The sequence below is a fragment of the Equus quagga genome, chromosome 13 (assembly GCF_021613505.1).
Source record: "Equus quagga isolate Etosha38 chromosome 13, UCLA_HA_Equagga_1.0, whole genome shotgun sequence".
Classification (NCBI taxonomy): Eukaryota; Metazoa; Chordata; class Mammalia; order Perissodactyla; family Equidae; genus Equus; species Equus quagga.
In genome coordinates, this window is record NC_060279.1 from 96,231,884 (window position 1) to 96,253,218 (window position 21,335).

The 21,335-nt window shown below is 55.3% G+C and overlaps 2 protein-coding genes across 4 annotated transcripts; one reads left to right on the forward strand and one right to left on the reverse strand.

The window, feature by feature from the left end:
- The first annotated feature begins 1,095 nt into the window (after positions 1-1,095).
- LOC124250128 (UDP-GlcNAc:betaGal beta-1,3-N-acetylglucosaminyltransferase 8) lies at positions 1,096-3,064 on the forward strand. Of its 2 annotated transcripts, none has more exons than XM_046681938.1 (2): positions 1,096-1,219; positions 1,669-3,064. In XM_046681938.1, exon 2 carries the CDS (start codon positions 1,672-1,674, stop codon positions 2,863-2,865), a length of 1,194 nt encoding a protein of 397 aa, XP_046537894.1. In that variant the 5' UTR covers positions 1,096-1,219; positions 1,669-1,671; the 3' UTR covers positions 2,866-3,064. The 2 variants fall into 2 exon arrangements, with proteins under 2 accessions (XP_046537894.1, XP_046537893.1); XM_046681937.1 differs by having other exon boundaries at positions 1,114-1,219; positions 1,640-3,064.
- Positions 3,065-3,973: 909 nt separating this feature from the next.
- LOC124250126 (2-oxoisovalerate dehydrogenase subunit alpha, mitochondrial) lies at positions 3,974-21,161 on the reverse strand. 2 transcript variants are annotated; one of them, XM_046681935.1, is made up of 9 exons: positions 20,845-21,161; positions 14,314-14,493; positions 14,123-14,209; positions 10,169-10,277; positions 7,776-7,961; positions 5,763-5,969; positions 5,405-5,546; positions 5,013-5,184; positions 3,974-4,271 (listed from the first exon to the last, which is right to left on the reverse strand). In XM_046681935.1, the coding sequence occupies exons 1-9, from the start codon at positions 20,950-20,952 to the stop codon at positions 4,101-4,103; spliced, it is 1,362 nt and encodes a 453-aa protein (XP_046537891.1). In that variant the 5' UTR covers positions 20,953-21,161; the 3' UTR covers positions 3,974-4,100. The 2 variants fall into 2 exon arrangements, with proteins under 2 accessions (XP_046537891.1, XP_046537892.1); XM_046681936.1 differs by having other exon boundaries at positions 7,800-7,961; positions 20,845-21,158.
- Between the last annotated feature and the right edge of the window lie 174 nt (positions 21,162-21,335).

The window sequence follows — 21,335 nt, forward strand, 5'->3', positions numbered from 1 at the left end:
CCGGATGTGAGTGTTCCAAGAGTCAATGAGCAGCTGTAGGCGGGGCCAGGGCCCCAGGGCGCGGCTAGCCCAGGCTGGAGTGGGGGATGGGTGGGGACGGATTCCCGTCCTGCTGGGCAGACAGCCCAGACACCAAAGGGGATGGAGATGCAGGGGTTAGCTCAGCTCCGAGGGCTCCCAGGGCCACCATTCTGTCACCCTCTATTGCCCTCTGGCTTGGCTCCCCCTCCACCCACCCCTTCCCCGTCCATCTCATCCGCTCTGGCTCCTTCCTGGCTCCCTTCCCCACCTCTCCGAGGGTGGCTTTCTGTTCGCAGACTCCCTCCTCTCTGCCACAGTCCTCCACCAGTCTCTCCAGATCTCTCTTCCAGTCTACCCCCCTCCCCCACGGGGGCTTCCCAGCCACCCCTGATCTCTTGCTCACTCTCTCCACTTCCCTCTCCTCCTGCGTCTCTCCACCTTCCCTGTCCTCTCCATCTCTCTTCTTGTAACTCTCTCCTCTTTGCCTCCCTGAGTCTCCCTCTCTTGTCTCTCCTCTCTCTTCTCCCTGCCTGCCCCTGAGGTCTCCATGGCTGTATGTCCTTCTCTACAATGTCTGTCTCTCCTCCACCTCACCAGCCCCCTGCCCCACCCCCACCCTGACTCTGGGCAGCCACAACACCCTTCCTCCCCATATCTGGCAGGACCAACCCATTCCCTCTCAGCACATTCACCGCCACCTCCTCTTGCGGCCAGGCGCCAGCCCCTCGCCTCCAGGCTTTGCCACTTTAGGACTCTGCCCATCCCTGGGCCATTCCAACACTACCCAGCCAAGCTCAGGCTTGGCCCTCAGCCTCACTCTCTCCCAGGCCCCTGTTCTCCCCTCCCAGGTCTCTCTGGGACCCCGTCTGTCTCTGCAGCCACCCCTGCACCTTTCCCACTGTCTCACCAGAAAACCAGCCCTAACACGCCACAGCCCCATCTCTCAGGTCTGCCTCCTGCCCTCCTCCTCCTTCCCATCCTCCCTCCCCTCCTCCCTCAGCCCCGCCCCAGCCCCTCCCAGCCCCTGGGGCCCTCCCAGCCTCCTGCTCCCCTCCCCTCCCGCCCCTCTGGACTGCTTGGGCTGGGCTGGAGAACAACGACACCACCACCGCACGGACTAGGACAGAAGGGAGGGCACCAAGGAAGGGCTGGACCAGAGGCCCTGGGGTGTCGGAGCTGGCGGGAGCCGGACCCAGAGGTAAATAGGAGGGAGCAGATCCCTGCTTCCCCGGGCCCTGGGGTGGGGATTGTTGGGGCGAGGGAGGCTAGGTTTCTATAAAGGTGGAAGGAGCTGACCCCAGTGATCCTGAGTCCCTGAGGGGGACGAATTGGGGGGTGGAGGGGATTGGAATAGCGGAGTCCCTGGTGCCTGGGATGGAGTGAGAAATAGGTAGACTTCCGGGGTTTCTAGGAAGGTGGAAGGAGTTGGGCTGAGAGTGGAAAGAGGAGGGTGTTGAAAAGGGATTAGAGGAAGGATTCCTAGGTCCAGGAACAGGGAAGAGTTAGGTCCTTGGCTGAGGGCTGGTTTAGGGCCTGGGTGTGAGAAGCCATTACAAGGGTTGGAGGGGACTGTGGGGGCCCTCTCCACACCCCAAAGGCCTGCATGGCTTCTTTGCAGCTCCTGCAACCGCCCCTTCCCTGGGCCAGGTCATGCGCTGCCCCAAATGCCTTCTCTGCCTGTCAGCACTGCTCACACTCTTGGGCCTCAAAGTGTACATCGAGTGGACATCCGAGTCACAGCTTAGCAAGGCCTACCCAGGACCCCGGGACACCCCGCAGGGCCCCACTCCAGCCAGCCCCGAGCCTACCCTGCCAGCTAATCTCTCAGCCCGTCTGGGTCAGACTGGCCCACTGCCCTCGGCTTACTGGAACCAGCAGCAGTGGCGGTTGGGGGCCCTGCCCAGTGGGGACAGTGCTGAGGCTGGGGACTGCCGGGCTTGGGGGGCTGCTGCTGCTGCCGAGATCCCCGACTTCACCTCCTACCCTGAGGACCTCCGCCGCTTCTTGCTCTCAGCAGCCTGCCGGAGCTTCCCACAGTGGCTGCCTGGAGGTGGCAGTGGCCAAGTGGCCAGCTGCACAGATACAGATGTCCCCTACCTGCTGTTGGCTGTCAAGTCGGAACCAGGGCGTTTTGCAGAAAGGCAGGCTGTGAGGGAGACGTGGGGTGGTCCAGCTCCCGGGATCCGGCTACTCTTCCTGCTGGGGTCTCCAGTGGGTGACGGGGGGCCTGACCTAGGCTCCTTGGTGGCCTGGGAGAGCCACCGCTACAGCGATCTGCTGCTCTGGGACTTCCTGGATGTCCCCTTCAACCAGACGCTCAAGGACCTGCTACTGCTGGCCTGGCTGGACCACCACTGCCCTGGCGTGAGCTTTGTCCTACAAGCTCAGGATGATGCCTTCGTGCACACTCCTGCCCTGCTGGACCACCTGCGGGCCCTGCCACCCACTTGGGCCCGAGGCCTCTACCTGGGTGAGGTCTTTACCCAGGCTAAGCCCCTCCGGAAGCCTGGAGGACCCTTCTACGTGCCTGGGTCCTTCTTCGAAGGTGGCTACCCAGCCTACGCAAGTGGGGGTGGCTACGTCATCGCTGGGCGCCTGGCACCCTGGCTGCTGCAGGCGGCAGCCCGTGTGGCACCCTTCCCCTTCGACGATGTCTACACCGGCCTGTGTTTCCAGGCCCTGGGCCTGGTGCCCAGGGCCCACAAAGGCTTCCTCACAGCCTGGCCAGCAGACCGCACTGCTGACCCCTGCACTCTCCGAGACCTGCTGTTGGTGCGGCCCCTCAGCCCCCAGGACAGCATCCGGCTCTGGAAACACCTGCGGGACCCTCAACTCCAGTGCTGAGCCTCGTGGCCTGGGGCGTCCTCGGTGCCTGCTGCTTCCTCAACCTCTCCTTCTAGGCTTTGGTATGAGGGAGGAGGTCCTGGAATCATGCTGCTTGAGTTCCTCCTGGGCACCCTCAGGCCAGGGGACTGGGCAGCAAGAGGTGGCAGACTGTTTTTGTCTACTTGTATTTTTGAAAAATATGCACTCCCCACTCTGAGGCCTCGAGTTGTCTTTGCATGTGTGGGGCCCCAGAGAAGTGGAAAAAGCAGAGTTCAGCCGCACCCTGACTTTCCCACTAGACACCCTCCCCACCCTGACTGGGCAGGGCCAGCTCCAACGGCCTACTGGTCACCTAGCGGGACACCAGGCTTGCCCCGTTCTATGGGAGAGCAGGAAACCATCTGTGGAGGACTCCCACCCCCATCCTGTCTGCTGAAGCTTACTCTCCAGCGTGCAAGTCTCTAAGGGAAACAGATATTTCAATGGCCTTGGCCTCATTTATGTAAAGTGGAGAAAAAGGGAGTGGTCCGAAACCAGTCATTCTGGACTCCTCACCTCCAAAACTCCAGGAAACAGAGACAGGAGGTGGCACAGAGCCAAATGCAGAGACAGTTTATTCACTACCTGCTGACCGCCTCACACTCTGAGGAAGTTCCACAGGCTGACCTGCCACACCCACCCCCAGCCCGGGTGGGCTTCCAGTCCTGGAGGCGTCCTCACCCAGCCCCGGGGAGAAGGCACTGTAACAACAGATGAAGAGGGGGCTGACAGAGCCCCCGCCCCAATGTAACAGCTTGGAGGAGCAAGGAGCAGGGACAGTGAGCAGGACCCACTCCCTGTTACTGTCTCAGGCACTGCCCTGGCCCCTGAGTATTTTGGAGGGACCTGGCTGGAGAAGGGGCTTGCATTGTGTCAGCTCCCTCCACCCCTCAGCATGGGACTTCCTCTCAGCATAGCTGAGGTGGGTGGGGGTACGTGAGCAGGCCTCACTTCTCTTTTTTTTTTTTTCTTTTTGAGGAAGATTAGCCCTGAGCTAACATCTGCCGCCAATCCTCCTCTTTTTTGCTGAGGAAGACTGGTCCTGAGCTAACATCCATGCCCATCTTCTTCTACTTTATATGTTGGATGCCTGCCACAGCATGGCTTAACAAGCAGCGCATACGTCCACACCAGGGATCCGAACCGGCAAACCCCAGGCCGCCAAAGCGGAACGTGCGAACTTAATCGCTGCACCACCGGGCCAGCCCCAAGCCTCACTTCTCGAAGTGGTCCAGGGGGTAGTGCTCGCCATAGGTCTGGAGGTGACGGGCCAGGGACTCCTGCTGCTTGCGGAGCTGGGCGGGCATCTCCTGATACACATCTGAGAAGAGCAGGCTGAAGTTGGGCTTCGGCTTCCGCTCAGCCTGCTCAAAGGCCTCCATCACCTGTGGGGCACAGGATGGTGAACAAGCAGTCAGCCTCTCACCCAGGGCCCTGCCTCCTACCTGTGGGGTCTCGGCAAAGGGTTAACCCCAAAGCCTTTGTTCCCATCTGGACAATGGGGATGATCATCATAACTGTGGTGAAACTAATACCCCATATCAGTGTCCCCCAAACCCTAGGCCTCTCCATCCTTAGCAGGACTAGGCACTGTACTAAGTGTACAGAATAATTTCAGTCTCTCAGCAGCCCTAGGAAGCAGGCAGCTTAGAAATGAGGAAACCGAGGCACAGAGAAGGGATGTGCCCATGATGATGTCATTAGGGGCCGCACCATCTGCCTGACGCCAGGGTCTGCCTTTGCCACTGGGCTCTACTTCCTGCAGCTATGACAGGGCCAAGGAGGGCAGCGTGCTGACTCTTACACTGCACGCAGGGTGCTTACACTGCACGTGGATTAAGTCAGCTAATCCTCACACAACCTTCTGAAATGGATACCCCAGTACCCCTCTTCAGAGATAAGGGAGCGAAGGGCAGACACGGCGCCAAGGCCACAGAGCTAGGATATGGCAGAGGGGCATGTGCCCAGGCAGCCTGGCCACTTAGAGACATCACTGGGGTTACCCCCAAGTCTCCCAGTTCAGTGTCCCCCAAGCCCCAGACTTTCCATCCTTCCGGGGTTCTCCACAACGCTGCACCCCAGAACACACCCCCTGGTGCACTGGTTTCCCAGAGGGAGGCCCTCACCTTCTTACGAGACTGCTTCCTCCAGTCCTTCTCCTGCTCATCATCCCACCAGCCACGGCTCTGCAGGTAGTGCCTCAGCCGCGAGATGGGGTGGTCCTGCTTGTCCCAGTAATTGACCTCGTCCACAGAGCGGTACGCTGAGCTATCGTCACTGGTGCTATGGTGCCCGATCCTGTCAAGGGAGAAGGGGTCCAGGATGAGAGTGGGGCCTCAGGGGTGGTCGGGAGGGAAGAGGGTAGACTAGGGGAAAAGGGGTGGAAATGGAATAAAGGCAAGGAAGGGGACACAATGTGCGGCGATGGGGTCATGCATTGGGGAGAGTGACCAATGTGGGGGAGATGTTAAAGACTCTGGCTGTCAAGGCTGGGGGGAGATCCGGGGGAGGCAGGCACCTGTAGGTCATGGCCTCAATGAGGAAGGGCTGGTTCTCTGCCACGGCACGCCGCCGGGCCTCCTTGGTGGCGTTGTACACAGCAAACACATCATTGCCGTCCACGCGGATTGACATGATGCCATACCCGGGGCCTCGAGCCGCTGTGGGGACAGGGAGAAGGCAGGTCAGGCCCCAGGGCTCAGATGAGGATGATGAGCAGGGAGTGGGGAGAGCAGGAAGTGAGGAGAGGAGAGCAAACAGAGCAGCACTCTGTTCACTGTCCCTGAGACCTACCTTGTGCCAGATACCACAGGAGGGGAACAGGAAGAGGGCGGGGGGAGGGGGCCGGGGGGAGACAAAGCAGGCAGGGCCCATACCGATGCCATCCCCGCGGTACTGCTCAGAAGTGGGTGTGGAGATGGCATAGCCGTTGTTCCGGCAGAAGAAGATGATGGGGCACTCGAGGGTGGCGGCGAAGTTGAAGCCGGCGTGGGCATCTCCCTCACTGGCCGCCCCCTCACCAAAGTAACAGATGACGACCCTGTTGGCATTGGCCCGCTTGGCCGCGTAGGCCGCCCCCACCGCTGCAGGGAGTGAGAGGGTGGTGAGCAAGAGCAGAGACAAGCGCACGCTCACACCAACATGCATCCCACACACTCGCACACACCACACTCATTCACCCCATACACACCCCACACACAGACATACACACCTCACACACTCACCCCACACTCACACTCACACATGCACCCCACACACCAACCCATGGCTCTGGGGCTCAGGCTGCCTTTTGCCAGGCTGTGAGGGGGAAGAAAATGCCTGACCTCCTGACTATTCCCCCAGAACCTGCCCTCCGACCCCTACGCCAGTCTTCCAACTGCCCAGGCCAAAATCTTCAGCATCATCTCTGACTTCTAACTTTCTGTCATTCCCCACTACTCCACCTACAAATGAGAGCCAGAACCTGACCCCTCCCCACCTCACCCTGGTCACGCACTGGCACCTCTTGCCCCTCTTGCCTGAGTTCCGGAGCAGCCTCCTCACTGGCCCTTGCTCTCCCACCCCAACCTGGCAGCCAGAGGCCTCTTAAAATGTGAGTCAGGCCAAGTCAGTCCACAGCGATGACTCCCCTCCCCCACTCCCATTCCACTCTGGGTAAAAGTCAAAGTGCCTCCAGATCTGCAGATCTGCACCCCTCCCCCATCTCTCTGACTTCTCTGCACCACCCTCCACCCCTGCCCCACTGGGCTCCTCCCTGCGCCTGCGCCTCAAACACATCAAGCAGGTACCTGCCTCAAGATCCCTGCGTGGCTCCCTCACCTCCTGATCTGTACTGCAATGTCACCCACCTGCTCCCATGACATACCAGTCCCTCGCTGCTTTATTTTCCCTGTGGGACTTATCACCCCTGATATACGCTGTGTGTTACTCCTCCATCTGACGCCTGCATCTTGCAGCACCAGCAGAGCTGGGTTTTGTTTGTCTCTTGGTTCACTGCACCTAGAATGGCACCCAGCACACAGCACCAACACTGGACATTTGCTGAATGAGTGACTTAATGGTCACACAAATGGAAGGTTAGGGCCAGAGCCCCGCCTTACAAAAATCCTACCTACCTTCAGTGAAAATGTCACATCCTCTCAGAAAGATGCCCTGTCCACCTCCCACCTCAGAGGCATGAACTGCTCCTTGTTTCCAGACAGAACACAATGAGCGAACATGCACGGGGCCTAACGCCGTGCCAGGCACTCTGACCATCAACTCAAGGCTCTCGGCTGCCCAGGAGCAGAGGGTGCTGAAGCCCACACTGACCCTCAGCCAACTGCAGGCACCAGAGGGCAAGGAGAAAGGTCTGGTTCCAGGGTCTCTGAGCTGTGTGGGCACAGGCCTGGCCCCTGGTCGGTCTGCTTCCCAAGCAGTCACCTTTCATTGAGGTCACACCGACTGCTCTAAGCATTGTGGGCTTCCAGAGTAAGCTTCAGGGGACTTGGACTGCAAGGGTGAGGCAGAGCAGGGTCGGGGTCAAGAACCCAGACTCTGTAGCCACCCAGTCCACGATTTGAGTCCCTGCTCTTCCCACTACCCGCCGAGTGACCTTTAGCAAGGAACCTGGTCCACACTCAGTCACATGCAGTTGGCTGTGTCTCTGAGTGGACAAATGGGGTGCGTGCAAGTGTGGGAAATTAAGAGTGTGGTCATAGCGGCTCAAGCCTGCCAAACGGGTAAGGACACCACCAGAGCCCTCCTCTGAAGGGTCCCAGACAGGAGATGTCTTAAAAGTCTGGAGCACGCACCAGCACTCTTGACTGTGTCACCAACAAGGAAGTTCCCCAGAAGGGATGGAGAAGGGCTGGGGCTAGCACAGGGGTACTACACTGGTGTGCACGAACCAGGCCCAGGGCGTGCATCCTCACCCTGAGGGATCTGCGTGGCCAGTGGAGAGGAGATGGTGACAAAGTGGCGCTCCTTGCAGCCATAGTGGACGGGCATCTGGCGCCCCTTGCCCAGGTCACTCACGTTGCCGTAGCACTGGGCCATGAACAGTTCCAGGGGGTAGTCCCGATACATCAGCACACCTGGGTAGGGAGGAGGCAGCAGTTAGCCTGGTAGGAGGTGCCGTGGGGCAGACCAACCCCGAGGGGCTCTTGGGGTAACACCCTTCCTCCCCGGGCTCCCGTTCCCCTGTCTGTACACTAAGGGAGCTGGACTAGAGCAAGGGAGGCAAATCCGGATGCTTACAGGGACCAGGGAGAATGCTGTTCGGACCAAATGACTGCGCCCAGGGAGGCCAGATGGTCCAGTTTTTCAAAAAAAGGCAGAAATCTAGCTTGCTTTTTTTTTTTAATGATTTTTAAATGTTTCAACTAATTAAATTACTCACAAAATCATCATATGAACCAAATAAAAGTACAAGCCACTAGCTCACAACTTTCGGACTAGAGAGGAAATATTCAAACCTGTTTATGGCACTAAAACCCTTTCTTCACACAAAACCTCCAGTGGATGCCTACCTCACCATCAAAGGGAACCCCATGGCTGCAGCTCTCTGACTCAGCTTTCTACCACCTGGCTCTGACAGGCAACCGTGATGTCCCCCTCATATGGCTGGTGGGGGGTTCCCCGAAGCAGCACCATCTGGTGAGACCCTGGGGAGGGACCTCAGCTCTGCTGCAAGGTGAAAGACAGAGCCTCCACTGCTTCCAGCACTGAGAACAGCATCTTGGTGTTCAAGAGCTCTGTGAGTGCTAGCTATTGTTCTGAGCACCCCTGTTCTCCCTATGCCACAGGTGGGAGACCAAGAGTCAGCGAGGTGAGTGGCTGCTCAGTCAGGGCTGGGGTGTGGGGTCTGACTCATGTCCTCACTCTGCACGAGCACCCTCTGCAGCTGCCCAGACGCAGGACCTTCTACCGACCCTCAGTGCAGGAGGGCTCACTCTTGCAGGGGCAGCCAGCCGGGGCCCAAACAGCCCTATGTGGAGAGCCCAGCTGCCACCTAGGATTCCCAGGACCTTCACCTGGCCCTGTTTGGAGCCTGCACCAGAGAGACTCTTTCAGGAAAAACAGGTGGAAATTACTCAGCAAATCTAGCTGGGGCCTGGCTTGTGGCCGAGTATCGGGGGAAATCTCATCTTCTTTGCTAATGACGCCGAACCACAGACATCACGGGGCCTGTCCTCCTACAGCATGTAGGAGGAGAAGGTTCTCGGGCAGCTGAGAGGGGAGTAGATAGAGAGTAGACTGGAATGCCAGGCTGGTCCAAAGAGGAACCTGGACAGCCAGCCCAGCCAGACCCTGCCTCCCTGCTGATGAGCTGTCCCAGGGCGAGAGGCTCCAGTCACATCGCCTCTCCTGAGTGCTTACCCCATGTCAGGCCCTCTGCTAAAGGCTTTGCATCATCTGCCCCATGAAGCCCCTCAACAATCGTCTTGGGAGGTTCTCCATCTCCCATGATAGATAAGAAAACTGAGGCAAGGAGCAGTTAGACAACTTGCCCACAATCGGGCAGCACCTAAGAGGAAGGGTCAAGCTTTGCCTCCCTGGCACCCCCATAGGGTGGCTCCCTTGCAGGGCCCCCAGACCAACAACCACTCTGGAACCCCCCCCACTCACAGCTCCCCAGGCTAACTCCTTCACTCCAGTCACTCCTTCATGCTCACGATCCTCTTCATTCCTAGTCTTTGATCCTTCCTTCCTCTCACTCATTCTCTCAGAAGTTAGCCAGCTCCCTGGCTGGAACCTGCCAGCCCTCCATCTGCTTCTGCTCCTGGAGGGACATGAAGCCTGGAGAGGCAAGGAGAGCCCTGAACAGTGTGGACAGGGGCCCACAGTGCATGCCACACTCACAGCTAAGGCTGATCTCACTGCATGCTTCCAGCAACCTTACCAGGCAGGGGCTGCAACACCATCAGAACCTCTATTGTGGAGATGAAAAACCTGAGGCTCAGAAAAGGAAAGTGACTTGGCCAAATCTGACAACTAGTATGCAGCAGAGCATGGAACAGTTAGCACAGGCTCTCAGCCCCAACACTGCCTGGCCTCCTGAGAGGGGAAGTACACCCCCTCCAGACTCCTGTCCTTGGTTTGGCTCTTTCTTGCTCGGAAAGTTCTTCCTTCAGCTCCTCAGACCTCCTTGGCATCATGCCGCTTCTGGAAGAGCACACGGGATAACTGATATGGGCCTTGCCACCACACCAGGGGGATTGGGCCTGACCTGCCTCAATGGAGACCACAGACCCAGGTATCTGGCACCTGCTCCTCAGGGCCAGGCCATAGGCAGACATACCTGCCTCCCGGTACTGGCCAAACACCAGGTCCGTGTTGTCCAGGGCTGCTGCACTCCCCACGTGTGTCCCCTCCTCGCCATAGTTGGTCATGTAGAAGGAGATCCGGCCCTGGGGGTGGAGGGGGCCCAGAGGCCTCGGCTCAGTTATGCTGGGCAACGAAAGAACCATCCAAATCCCGACCAACTTCTGATGACTCAGTCAGTCAACAGATACTTCCTGAAGGCCAGCTCCAGGCCAGGCCACACTGGGGGTCCTGCTTCTCGGAGGCACTGCCAGACTGGTCAGAGCCAGACTGATAGGGCTGTGTGGTGGGAGCTGTGAGGAGGTATCTGCCCCACCACGGAGGGGCATCGGGAAGAAATGCCAAAGCTGAGCAAAGGCAGGGGCGGTGGAGGTTTCCAGGCAGAGAGAACACTAAAGGCCACAAGGCCAGAAGGGCTGGGACATGAAGTGGGAGGGCTGGGGAAAGATAAGCTGGGAGAGAGAGGCAGTGCTCAGGTAAAGCAGAGGATCATACATCTAGATTTCACCCTGAGAGTGGTGGCAACCTGCAGCTGGTTCTCCTCAGGGGAGCGATGTTTCAGAAATGTCTCTCAGGCTGCCATGTGGGAAATGAATGGAGGAGACAGGAGTACGTGCAACAAGCCAGGTGAGGGGGTAACGACTAGGCTTGGCTAGTGGTGGGAGGCAGGGAGAGAAGAGGACAGTTAAGAGTCTTAAGAAGCAGAGACAGTAATGTCAGGGAGTGGCAGACCCTGCTGGCTGGCTACACGGGTGCCCAGGCCAATCCCTTCTGAGCACCCCCAACCCCAGAACCTGGAAAAGCTAAACATTAGGTTCCCAGCCTCCCTTACAGCCAAAGGGACACAATTCTAGTCAGAGACTTAAGTTAAAGCCTGCTTTTGCTTTCTTACTAAGAGACCACTACAGCTGGTGCCAGCCCTTCTTCCTGCCTTACACATAGCTATGAAGCCTGGACCTGTGGCAGCCATCTTGTGAACACGAGGCAACAGGCATAGGATGAAACCAACTTGCCCATGACAGTGAAGCAAAAGGTAGGGAGTCTGGGTCCTGATGGTGTTGCTGAGCAGCAGAATGGATTTCTAACTAAATATCTTGGGACAGAGTAAATGAGAGGGAACAAAGTGATAGGAAGGGGGAGGGAGGAGGCATGGATGAGATGCATGTCTCCAATTGGGGCAGATGGGTGGATGGTGGCACCCTTTGCTGAGAAATGGCCTAAAGGAGGAAGAGGAGCAGGTCTGGGAGGAAGATGCCAAGGTCAAGTCCGGACAGGGTGAATTTGGTGTGGGACACGCAGGGTGAGAAGCCAAGCAGATTTGGGGTTCACAGACAAAGATTTGGAGAGACCCTGGCATAGAGATGGAAATGAGCTCCCCAGGACTGTGTGTGAAGTGAAACACAGAGCCCAGGCTGGCACGGTGGGACACCCTCTGCCTCCTCATGTGTTCTGCAGGCCTGGCTTTCTGTCACGGTGGGGGAACCAGATGAATAATACTTTCTTCTAGGTGGGGAGCCAATTAAAAGTTAATTGACCTTCCAGTGCCAAGTGAGTGGGCAGATGCTGGGTGCTGAGGGCCTGGCACGCTGTAAGGTTGGTGTGGGGAGGAGCCTGAGAGGGGCACACTGAGGAACCAGCACCTGGACTAGCGGCAGAAGTCACTGGTTGCCTACCCAGTATCCTCTCCCCCTTCCTCTTTGCTTACAGAGCCCTCATTCTACCACAGGCAGCAACTGCCCAGACTAAAAGACCACATTTCTCAATCTCCTTACAGCTAGGAGTGACCAATGAAATGTGAGCAGGTGTTATTGGGTGGGAGCGCCTGGAAAGTTCTATAAAGGTGGGTTTGGGGAAATAACTGGGATGTGTCACACCTGACCTTCCACATTCCCTCTACTTCCTGCCTGGAATGAGATGGGATGGAGGGTGCTCGAGCAGCCATTTGGCTCATTAGGGTCCCTCAAGGCTAGAAGCCAACGCTGGGTATCCAGTGACATCATGGTGCCACCATACCAGCCCCAGACCACCTGTTTCCAGATTTCTCTTAGGCAAGAAAAAAAACCGTTACTCTGTTTAGGTTACTGCTTTTATTTTTGTTGGGATTTGTGGGGGTTTTGGGGGGGGGGGGGAAGGTCTGTTACATACAGCTAAACATAATCCTAGCTAACGTAGGCTGAACTTTGATGGATGAGTGGATCTTATTGAGGGCTTCCTCTGTGTCAGCCAATGGGCCAGGGACTTTCCGTGCTGGGTCTCACAGAATTCCTCCCTCGACCCAGTAGGGTGGGTTCTCTTATTATCCCCATTTTTTTCAATACACTGAGGAAACTGAGACAAAGACAAAAAAATCATCTGCCCAAGGTCACCATTGTGATTGGACCCATGTCCATCTGATTCCAAAGCCCACTGGTAACGCCAGTGCAGGGGCAGGAACAAGCGTAGGCACGTGGAGAGAGGGTGGGAGAGGCCTGGCCTGGTGTTGAGGCTGTGGGGAGGGAAGTGGATTGCTGAGGCCACCTGGAATGGGAGATGGGGTGGACAGGAAGGGGTGGACTTGATCCTGAGGACAGTGGCAGCCAAGGGAAGTTTCTGGGCAGGGTGGAGACACAACCCTAACTTGGGAAGGTGAGACAGAGCATTCCTACAAGCTGTTTGCCTGAATCTGCTCAGTATTATCTGCTAGGCCAGGGGGCCTCACGCTTTAGTCCACATGGGGTCCACATGGGAGCACCTGGGGGCTTGATACAAAGGCAGATTCCCAAGGCCACCCGCCTCCTGAGCCAGCAGGTGTGGTGAACATCTGAGGGCCTGCCTGCTTGACACTCTTCCCCCTTTCCTAACAGGAACTCACGCCCTTGCTCGCAGTCTACATGGCCTGGGGTCACAGACTCCACTCCTCTATTCCCTTGGTTCCTGGAGATGGGCACATGGCCCGGGTCTGGCCAGTCACAGGGGCTGGTTCAGGTGGGGTCTGTGACCAAAGCCTGGCCATTGAGCATCAGCCCTGGGCCTTTTGCTGGAACAACAGGAACCATACCTAATAGTTTCTCTTTCCACCACTAAGTAGAAAGGATAATAATTGCAAGGCTGGTAGGGTCATGTTGAGTAATAGCTAGTACTCATTGTGTGCTGGCTAATCCCAGTTTCACTGTTCTTAAGGCCATTACATATGCCACCATCAATCCTTTAGCAATCTCATGAAGCAGGTACAGACAAGAAAGCAGAGGCACTGAGAAGTTAAGCAGCTTTCCCAAGGCTGCAGAGCCAGAAAGGAGCAGAGTGAGGACTTTAATCACACAGTCTTGCTCCGGAGCCTGTGCCCTGAGCCCTTTCTCTGCCGCCTCTCCAGGAGCCCAGAGCTTCTTGAAACCACTGCTACTTATGAATGAAGGAAGCCAAGCAAACAAGAGGAGAAAAGACACTTGGAGAGAGAAAAGAGGTCTGATGACATCTTTTGAGCCCCCTGAATCCAGCTGTGCCTGAAACAGGCCCCTGTGAACTTGGTGTTATTTGAGTCAACAAATTCCCTCTGTTGACACTGCTTTGACTCGGTCTCTGTACGCTGATGCTAACACTGCTGAGGATCACAGTACATTTGACATGGGCACTCTGGGAAGCCCCAAGGGTCACCCTGTCTTCTGAGAGGAAGAGCCAACAGGTCTTCCCCAGCCTGCCCTCTCCCAGCACAGCTAAGCCCCCAGCCTAGCACACAGTAGGTGTTTTAGTGATCTAGTCCATCCTTCTGCCTGTGGGCAGGACCGCTCCCACACTCTTCCTCCGGAGCCCCAAGAACTCTAAGGACCCCAGGACAAAGGATCTCCATTCTACTCTCTCCACCTTAGGAGCTGTTTTTTGGCCCAAACACAGGTAAGAGGACTTCAGGTAATTCCAAGACCCCCACCCTCCCCCCCGCAAGCCTGTCCTCACGCACCTGCCGCTGGGACTCGTAGAGGATGCGGTCCATGGTGTTGAGCAGTGTCATGCTCTTGTAGAACTTGAGCACCTTCTCCTGGGGCAGCTGCAGATGGAGGCACAGAGAGACGTGGGGCAGCTGGGACCAGAAGGGACATGGACAAAGGACCTGAGCATGGGAGGCAGGGGCGGTTGGGGGAAGCCTCTCACATTGGGGTCCTCGCTGGGGTTGATGATCTGGCCCTGCCGGTCCATGACGCGGTAGATGGGGATCCCAGAGATGACATTAGGCTGGATGAACTCTAGCTTGTCTATAAACTCCGCTGAGGCCCCTGGGAACTGGGGCTTGTCATCCAAGGACGAGAAGTGCTGCTGCTGCCTCTGGGGGTGCTGGGGAGACAGGGCAGGGGGAGGGGGAGACACATGCATCCTGAGCAGCAGAGGTTCCACTGGCTCAACCCCACAGTGGCAGGCAGTATTGCCTGATGGTTAAGACACCACAGCCCCAGTGGACTCTTGGACCTGACAAACACGATTTGAATCCCAGCTCCCCCACTTGCTCGTTGTGTGACCTTGGTAAAGTTACTAGAACTTCTTTGCATCTCAAGTCCTCATCTGTAAAATTGGGGTGAAAATAATAGTACCTATCCCACAGGGTTATAAAGATTAAATGACTCAATAAAGTGGCAAGTAGCTCAAGAACTGGTAGCTGTTTTTATCAAAGACTCAAACTCTTCACCCTGGCATTCAGGGCCTCCTCAGTCTGGCCACAGACACCCTCTCTCTCAATCTCCTACTGGTGCCACAGTCACCTCTGCACAGTGTCCTTGAGTCAGCCAGATGGGCTCTTTACTGACCCCATACCTACCACAGAGGCCACCCAGAATAGAGATTAAGTCTGTGAGCTCTTAAGGGTCAGTCTGCCTGGATTCGAACCCCTTGCTGGCTGACCACAGAAAGCGACTTCCCTTCTCCAAGTCTCTCCTTTCTCATCTGTAGAACAGAGAACACCTCATGGGAATTTTGTGAGGCTTAAACAAGATCAGGCATATAAAATGGCTAGCAGAGTACTTGTGAGTCGTATAGTAAATGGTCAAAAAAATGTTGATTATTATTTCTCCCATCATGTCCCTGCTCTCACCTCTTTACTAGAACGCCTCTGCCCCCCTCACCTGGCAAATGCTCCACACACTTCAATGCCCTCTCCACTGCAGATCTAACTCGCTCCACCAACCCAGACTGACTTGCTCAACAAATATTTGAGTACCTGCTTCGTTCCAAGCCCTGTGCTCAGATCTGGGGACCTAAGAGACGCAGCAGGAAAGACAGATGTTGAACAGGTACCGATGAAGGTGATCCATATTCTCCTGGGAGAAGCCATGGAAGAGCGGAAAGAGGGTCAGGCTTCTCTGAGGAAGTGATGTGATAGCTGAGGCCTAAAGGACATCTAAGAGTCAGGAAAAGAACATTTGAAGCCAGGGGAACAGAACATACAAAAGGCAAAAGGTGTGTCTCTTGTGGAACCTGGAAGGAGATCAGAGTGGCTGGAGGAGTCCTGTGGGGAGCTCACACCTCCTTGGATCAGAGGAGGCTTGGCTGGGAAAGTCCAAGAGAAGCCTACGTGCACAATAGGATGTGAATGGATTTGCTTTCTTGCCCTTGAACTAAACTTGAACTGGCCTCAGGACTGCAACCGCTCCCCTTGATTCAGCACGTGCCTGAATCAGTGTCAGGCTGAGCTCGGCATGCACAGTCGGACTGCTGCTCAGAGCATGTCTGTGAGACAGACACTCTTAACTACTGCCTTTGAGTAGATAACAAAACTGAGGTTCAGGGAGGTAAAGTAATGTGCACCAGGTCACAGAGCTAAAAAGAAACAATTAAGTCAGGACTGGGCTTCAAATCTGGACAGAGCTGACATCTAGACCCCAAACCCACGCTCCTAACCCCAACTGCCACTGCTGGTTTCGTCTTCACACGTCTACATCTTTACTCCTCACCAGTCACCACACTGCTCTTAGCTCAGTAATTGTGGCTTCACTTCCCATAGGAGCTAAAGGAAAATGACCAGGTTTGCCATGAGCTGGGTTTCACACGTGTGTGCTCAAGTGTGTTCCCCTCCCTCCCACCTTTAATTGCAGTGAAGTAGCCGTTCAAGGTTCCAGCGGGGGAGGAGCTAGACGGACACGTTTATCTGCATTTGTGGTTGTGAAGAAATAAAGGAAATTACAGCCCCAATGGCAGGGCAGGCCCAGGCCTGACACCATCACAGCAGACTCCCCTCTGCCTGTGAGGGAAGCAGCAAACTTTTATAGAGCAGGATTCTCCCTTCTGCACGCTCACATGGGCAGACCTCTCCATCCACCTAGAGGATTCGTTTATCCATGTCTGTCTCCCACGCACATCACAAGCTCCAGGAAGACAGGGATCGGATCATGCCCAGGCCGCTTTACAGAGTGGTCACTCAACAGGCAATTACTGAACAAACGGATGGATGAGCGGTGAAGTTCACAGCTTTGGAGTCCGACTGACCTGGGTTCCAGTTTCTTAGCTCACTGCATGGCCTTCTGCAAAACACTTTGTCTCCCAGAATGTCCTCATCTGCAAAAAGGCTGCAGAGGGCTGCCATGAAAAGTTCGTAAGACAAGGCACACAGAGGGTTCAGCACAGGCATGGGACATATTGTCTGCTCAAAAACTGGTAGAAGGGGAAAAAAAGTAAAATCTAGGAATGTTCGGAAACAAGAAAAAGAAACATGCCCGGCACCTCAGGAGGAAGAGGGAAAAAGAGGATTAGGAAGAAGGAATGACTGTCCCATGCTCTGGATTGTACTTTCAGACCATGGCCCCAGCAGACACTCCAGGGGGAGACTGAGGCCTGGGGAGACCTCGGCAGAACAGGACAAGAGCTGCAGTCTGGGGAGGGGCTCTAGGAGGGTAGGCCAGGGACCAGCAGGAGTCAGGACACGGTCACAGGGCTCAGAACCAACCAGGTATCAGGGCAGGACCCTGCCTCTGGAGGCTAGAGAGTTACCATCAGAGCACCTGGGCACATCCCACACACTGTAGTTGGGCCTTGGCCGTGCCCCTTCTTTCCTGGGCCTATAGCGATGCCCGTGGTACCTAGCCCAGGGTTACTGTGCTGATTCAATGAGCTGGGGCCCTGAGGAAACACTCCATTAAGGGTGAGTGGTAAAATGCCGGCAGAGGAAGGATGCGACTTCACCTATCTTTTCTTGTTTCTGGTGGGAAGGTGCATTTGTCCCAGTGGCCGGTGACTTACAAGGGCAGAAGCTGTACAGATTTACACAAAGCATGAAGCCCCATCCTCTCCCACCACACAGGAAACAGAGAGGCCTGCTCTGGGTGGTCCGGTCTGCCCAGCAGGTAGTGGCATGGCCTCTCGTAGAGCGACTCCCTGTGGAGCCAAGGCTAAGGGCACAGACTCCCAACAGACCGCTGCCCCCTGGCTGTGTGACTAAAGCTGACTGAGCCTCAGTTTCCTCGTGTGTAAACTGAGGGTGGTGTGAGTACCTATCTCACTGGCGGTCATGAAGATTAATCGAGTTGATATGTACACAGTGCTCAGTCCAGTGCCTGGCACATAAATGCTTGATAAACACGAGTAGCTAACAAGTGTATTTGACAATTATTGTTGTCAAATAGGTAGATACTGAATATTTGCTCCAAATCAGGCCCTTAACTGAGGACCGGAGACAACAGGAAGGGATGGATGACAAACACTGAACACACAAGTTACAATTAAGAGGGGTGATCTCAGAGGAGGCAGGATAGTTCAGTGGTTAACCACAGGGCAGGGTAGGATGAGGGACTCCAGAGCTAAACTGGGTGTGTTTAAATCCTAGCTCTGTCCGCATCCAGCTATGTCACCTGGGCAGGAGACAGTCCCCATAAACCTGCATCCCCTTGTGAAAAAAATAAGAATTTCTACTTGACAAGCTTTTGGTGAGACAGGTCTAAGGCACCTGCTGCAGCTCTCGGAGGAACCTTTCACTGGCCAGCATCTGGGGGAGCATAAGGAGAAGCTTCCTGGAGAAGGGGGAGTTAAGGCGAGGCCCCACTTGCTTCTTGGGGTGGTAGCTGAGAAACCCAATGAAGACTCCTTGACAATCGAGTTTCCTTCCTTCTCTTCTCCCTGCGCACTAAAACATCTGCTAGCAACTGGAGGGGGAGGGAGGGCGAAATCAGGCAAATGCCTCCAGGGCATCACGGTGTTCAGTAAACGGCCTGGGGAAAAGAGGAGCAGGCAGGCAGGGAAGAAGTAAGGCAGCCTATCCTTCCTCCCAATCTTGTCCCACTACAGGACAGCCTCCTGACCTTCCCCCAAGGCACTATCTCTTGGCTTCACCTTGACTGGCTAACACTGCACCAAACAATATGGCAGCCACAAGCCACTTACGGTTATTTAAATTTATTTTTATTTTTTGAGGAAGATCAGCCCTGAGCTAACATCTGCTGCCAATCCTCCTCCTTTTGCTGAGGAAGACTGGCCCTGAGCTAACATTCGTGCCCATCTTCCTCCACTTTATATGTGGGACGCCTACCACAGCATGGCTTGCCAAGTGGTGCCATGTCCACACGCGGGATCTGAACTGGTGAACCCCGGGCCGCCGAAGTGGAACGTGCGAACTTAACTGCTGTGCCACCGGGCCGGCCCCGGTAATTTAAATTGAAATTCCTTAAAATTAAATAAAATAAAAACTTCAGTTCCTCAGTGGCACAAGCCACAGGTCGAGCGCTCAGTAGCTACTGGACTGGGCAGCGCAGATAAAGAACATTTCCATCATTGCACAAAGTTCCACCAAACAGCTCTGGTCTAAAATATTCTTCAACTAAATGATACTACGCCCTCCCTCCACACCAAAAAAAGTGTCATTTTTTGGGGCCGGCCCCGTGGCCAAATGGTTAAGTTCACATGCTCCACTTTGGTGGCCCAAGGTTTCACTGATTCAGATCCTGGGCACGGACATGGCACCACTTGCCAGGCCATGCTGAGGTGGAGTCTCACATGCCACAACTAAAAGGACCTATAACTAAAATATACAACTATGTACTGGGGGGAAGTATCCCTTTAATCTTAGAAAGAATGAGTGGGAGAAATAAAAGTAAGGAAGAAAAAACAAGGACTCTAATAAATTAAAAATATATACAAATAAAAAGTAGGGATTCTGAAAGACCTCCTCCTCCCACCATTCCCACCCCCCAAAAATGAAGGAGGGGAGCCAAGAGAGAAGGGCAGCAAGGAGACTGAGCCTGGAGGCCAGCCATAAATGATCTTTCCAGATTCCCACCCCAGTCCCCTCCACCCCACAGCCAATGGGCTCCTAGGACTGAGATTAGCTGTAGAGGATCTGATTGCTCCAAAAAAAGGGAGAGAAGACAACAAAAAGGCAGGACACTGCCCCACCTGGCTCCTCCCTCAGCAACCTGCTGCAACCAGCAACCTCCTCCCAGACCTCACTCCTGGCCCATCCTCTTCACCTTCCTCCCCTGTCGCTCCCCCTGCCTAGGGCTTCTTCCCACAGATTCTATCTTCCCTTCCTTATAAATTGGGGATCAGAGTGTCAGATCCAACCCCACAAGATCTTGACAGATTTCCCTCCAGGGCCATCACCAATCCCGGCCCCCCCAAAGTCACCGCCTTTCTTCTCCACATCTTGAAGGTGAATTTCTGTCCCTTCCCTCCACCCTCACTTTCAATAGTGGCTAATGTTCCTATATCTTTTATCATATGCCAGATCCAGTTCCTGGCACTTTATTTAATTTTTACAACAACCCTATGAGGTGGCCACTGTTACCATTTTACAGAGGAGGAAATTAGGTGCAGAGAGAGCAGTCCCTTGCCCAAGGCTACACAGCTGGAAAGTGGCCAATTAGGGATATGAACCCACGAAGCCTAGCTTCAGAACCCACCTTCTGAACCACTTTTCTCTCAGCTGTGAAATTTTAGTTCATAGCTCTTCAGCAGCCGACTGCCTCTCTCCCTCTAAACAGAGGCTTCCAACTAGATTTCTGCTGGGTGAGCCTCCCGTTAGCAGCATCAACCTAAAGGGATTCTAACCCTTTTGACAAGAAACCAGGCATTTCTCAAGCGTTTCTAAGAAATGTGGGCAAAGTGCCCTGTCTGGACCTCTCTCGCCTTATTAATTCAACAAATGTTTACTGATCATCTCGTCTGTAGAGTGACCAAAACAGACAAGGCCCGTGCCCTGGCATTCATCAGGGGACACAGGACCAAACGATATTTTTCTGCAATTCGTTTTATAATGAGAACTGCAGCAAAGGAGCAAAGAAATACAGGGCATTGCCAAAGCCCGTGGAGGAGGAACCTGGTCTCTCTTTTCTCCCGTTTGAACAAGAGATTTTTACCGAGCAAAACGTCTTCCCCTTTCACTCTCCAAGCCCTGAGCAGAAAGGTCTCGCCTTCCTCCCAGGTCCCTCCAAGCGGCCTCCCCGGGGGATGGGGGGGCAACCAAGGAGGAAACCTCCTCCCTCCCTCCAAGTTGTCTCCCTCCCTCGGGACCCACAAATGAGCTGCCTGTTTTTTCTCTCCAAAAGAAGTGGAAGTTCTTCCCTGGTGTGTCCTCTCCGAGTAGTTTTCCCAGCCCGTGTCCCTTCTGGACAGCCCTGCCTTCACTCCCTGCACGTACCCCACACTCTCAAGACAGCGATGGCACCCCATTCCCCCTTGTGGAAAACTCCAGGTGCCCCAGGTACTCACAGATATAGCCAGCCCCCGAACCCCAAGCAGCCGCAAGAGCAGTAGGCCATCCTGGCCCAGGCCTCGACTTGATCCCAGGACTCTCGCCGCAGCTGTCACCACCGCCATGTTAGCTAACAACCCCTCTAAGATCCGCCCCCCTCCTCGGCGACAACGGGGGCTGCCCCTTCATAAGTGTGACTCAAATGCCAGGATGGCCCTGCCAACACACCGCCTGCTACCAGTCCTACGGTCGCTAGGACACATAGACGGATGGATAAAACAATCTGGCTTCCCAAAATCTACTCTGATCGCTTCATCGTAGTTGTTTCTGTAACAGGTAAACAGGCAAAGAAGAGGACAACCTCACCCGAGTCTCAGTGCTTTAGGGCCCGTGGACCTCGGGTAGGACGAGCCCAAGCTAAGGCCCGCCCCCCCTTCGCTGCTGTCCAATGGTTTTCCTGAAGTTGAGAAGGCATGGTGGGCGGGGCCAGGTTGTCAATAAACGCGGA

Bases quoted from the DNA above. Each gene is read 5' to 3' on its own strand.
- LOC124250128 (XM_046681938.1), top strand. From the start codon at position 1,672: ATGCGCTGCCCCAAATGCCTTCTCTGCCTGTCAGCACTGCTCACACTC.
- LOC124250126 (XM_046681935.1), bottom strand. From the start codon at position 20,952: ATGGCGGTGGTGACAGCTGCGGCGAGAGTCCTGGGATCAAGTCGAGGC. The intron at 14,210-14,313 runs GTGAGAGGCTTC...CTCCATCTGCAG, and splicing joins ACCCCAGCGAGGACCCCAAT to CTGCCCCAGGAGAAGGTGCT. The intron at 5,185-5,404 runs GTGCCTGCCTCC...CTCCCTTGACAG, and splicing joins ATTGAGGCCATGACCTACAG to GATCGGGCACCATAGCACCA.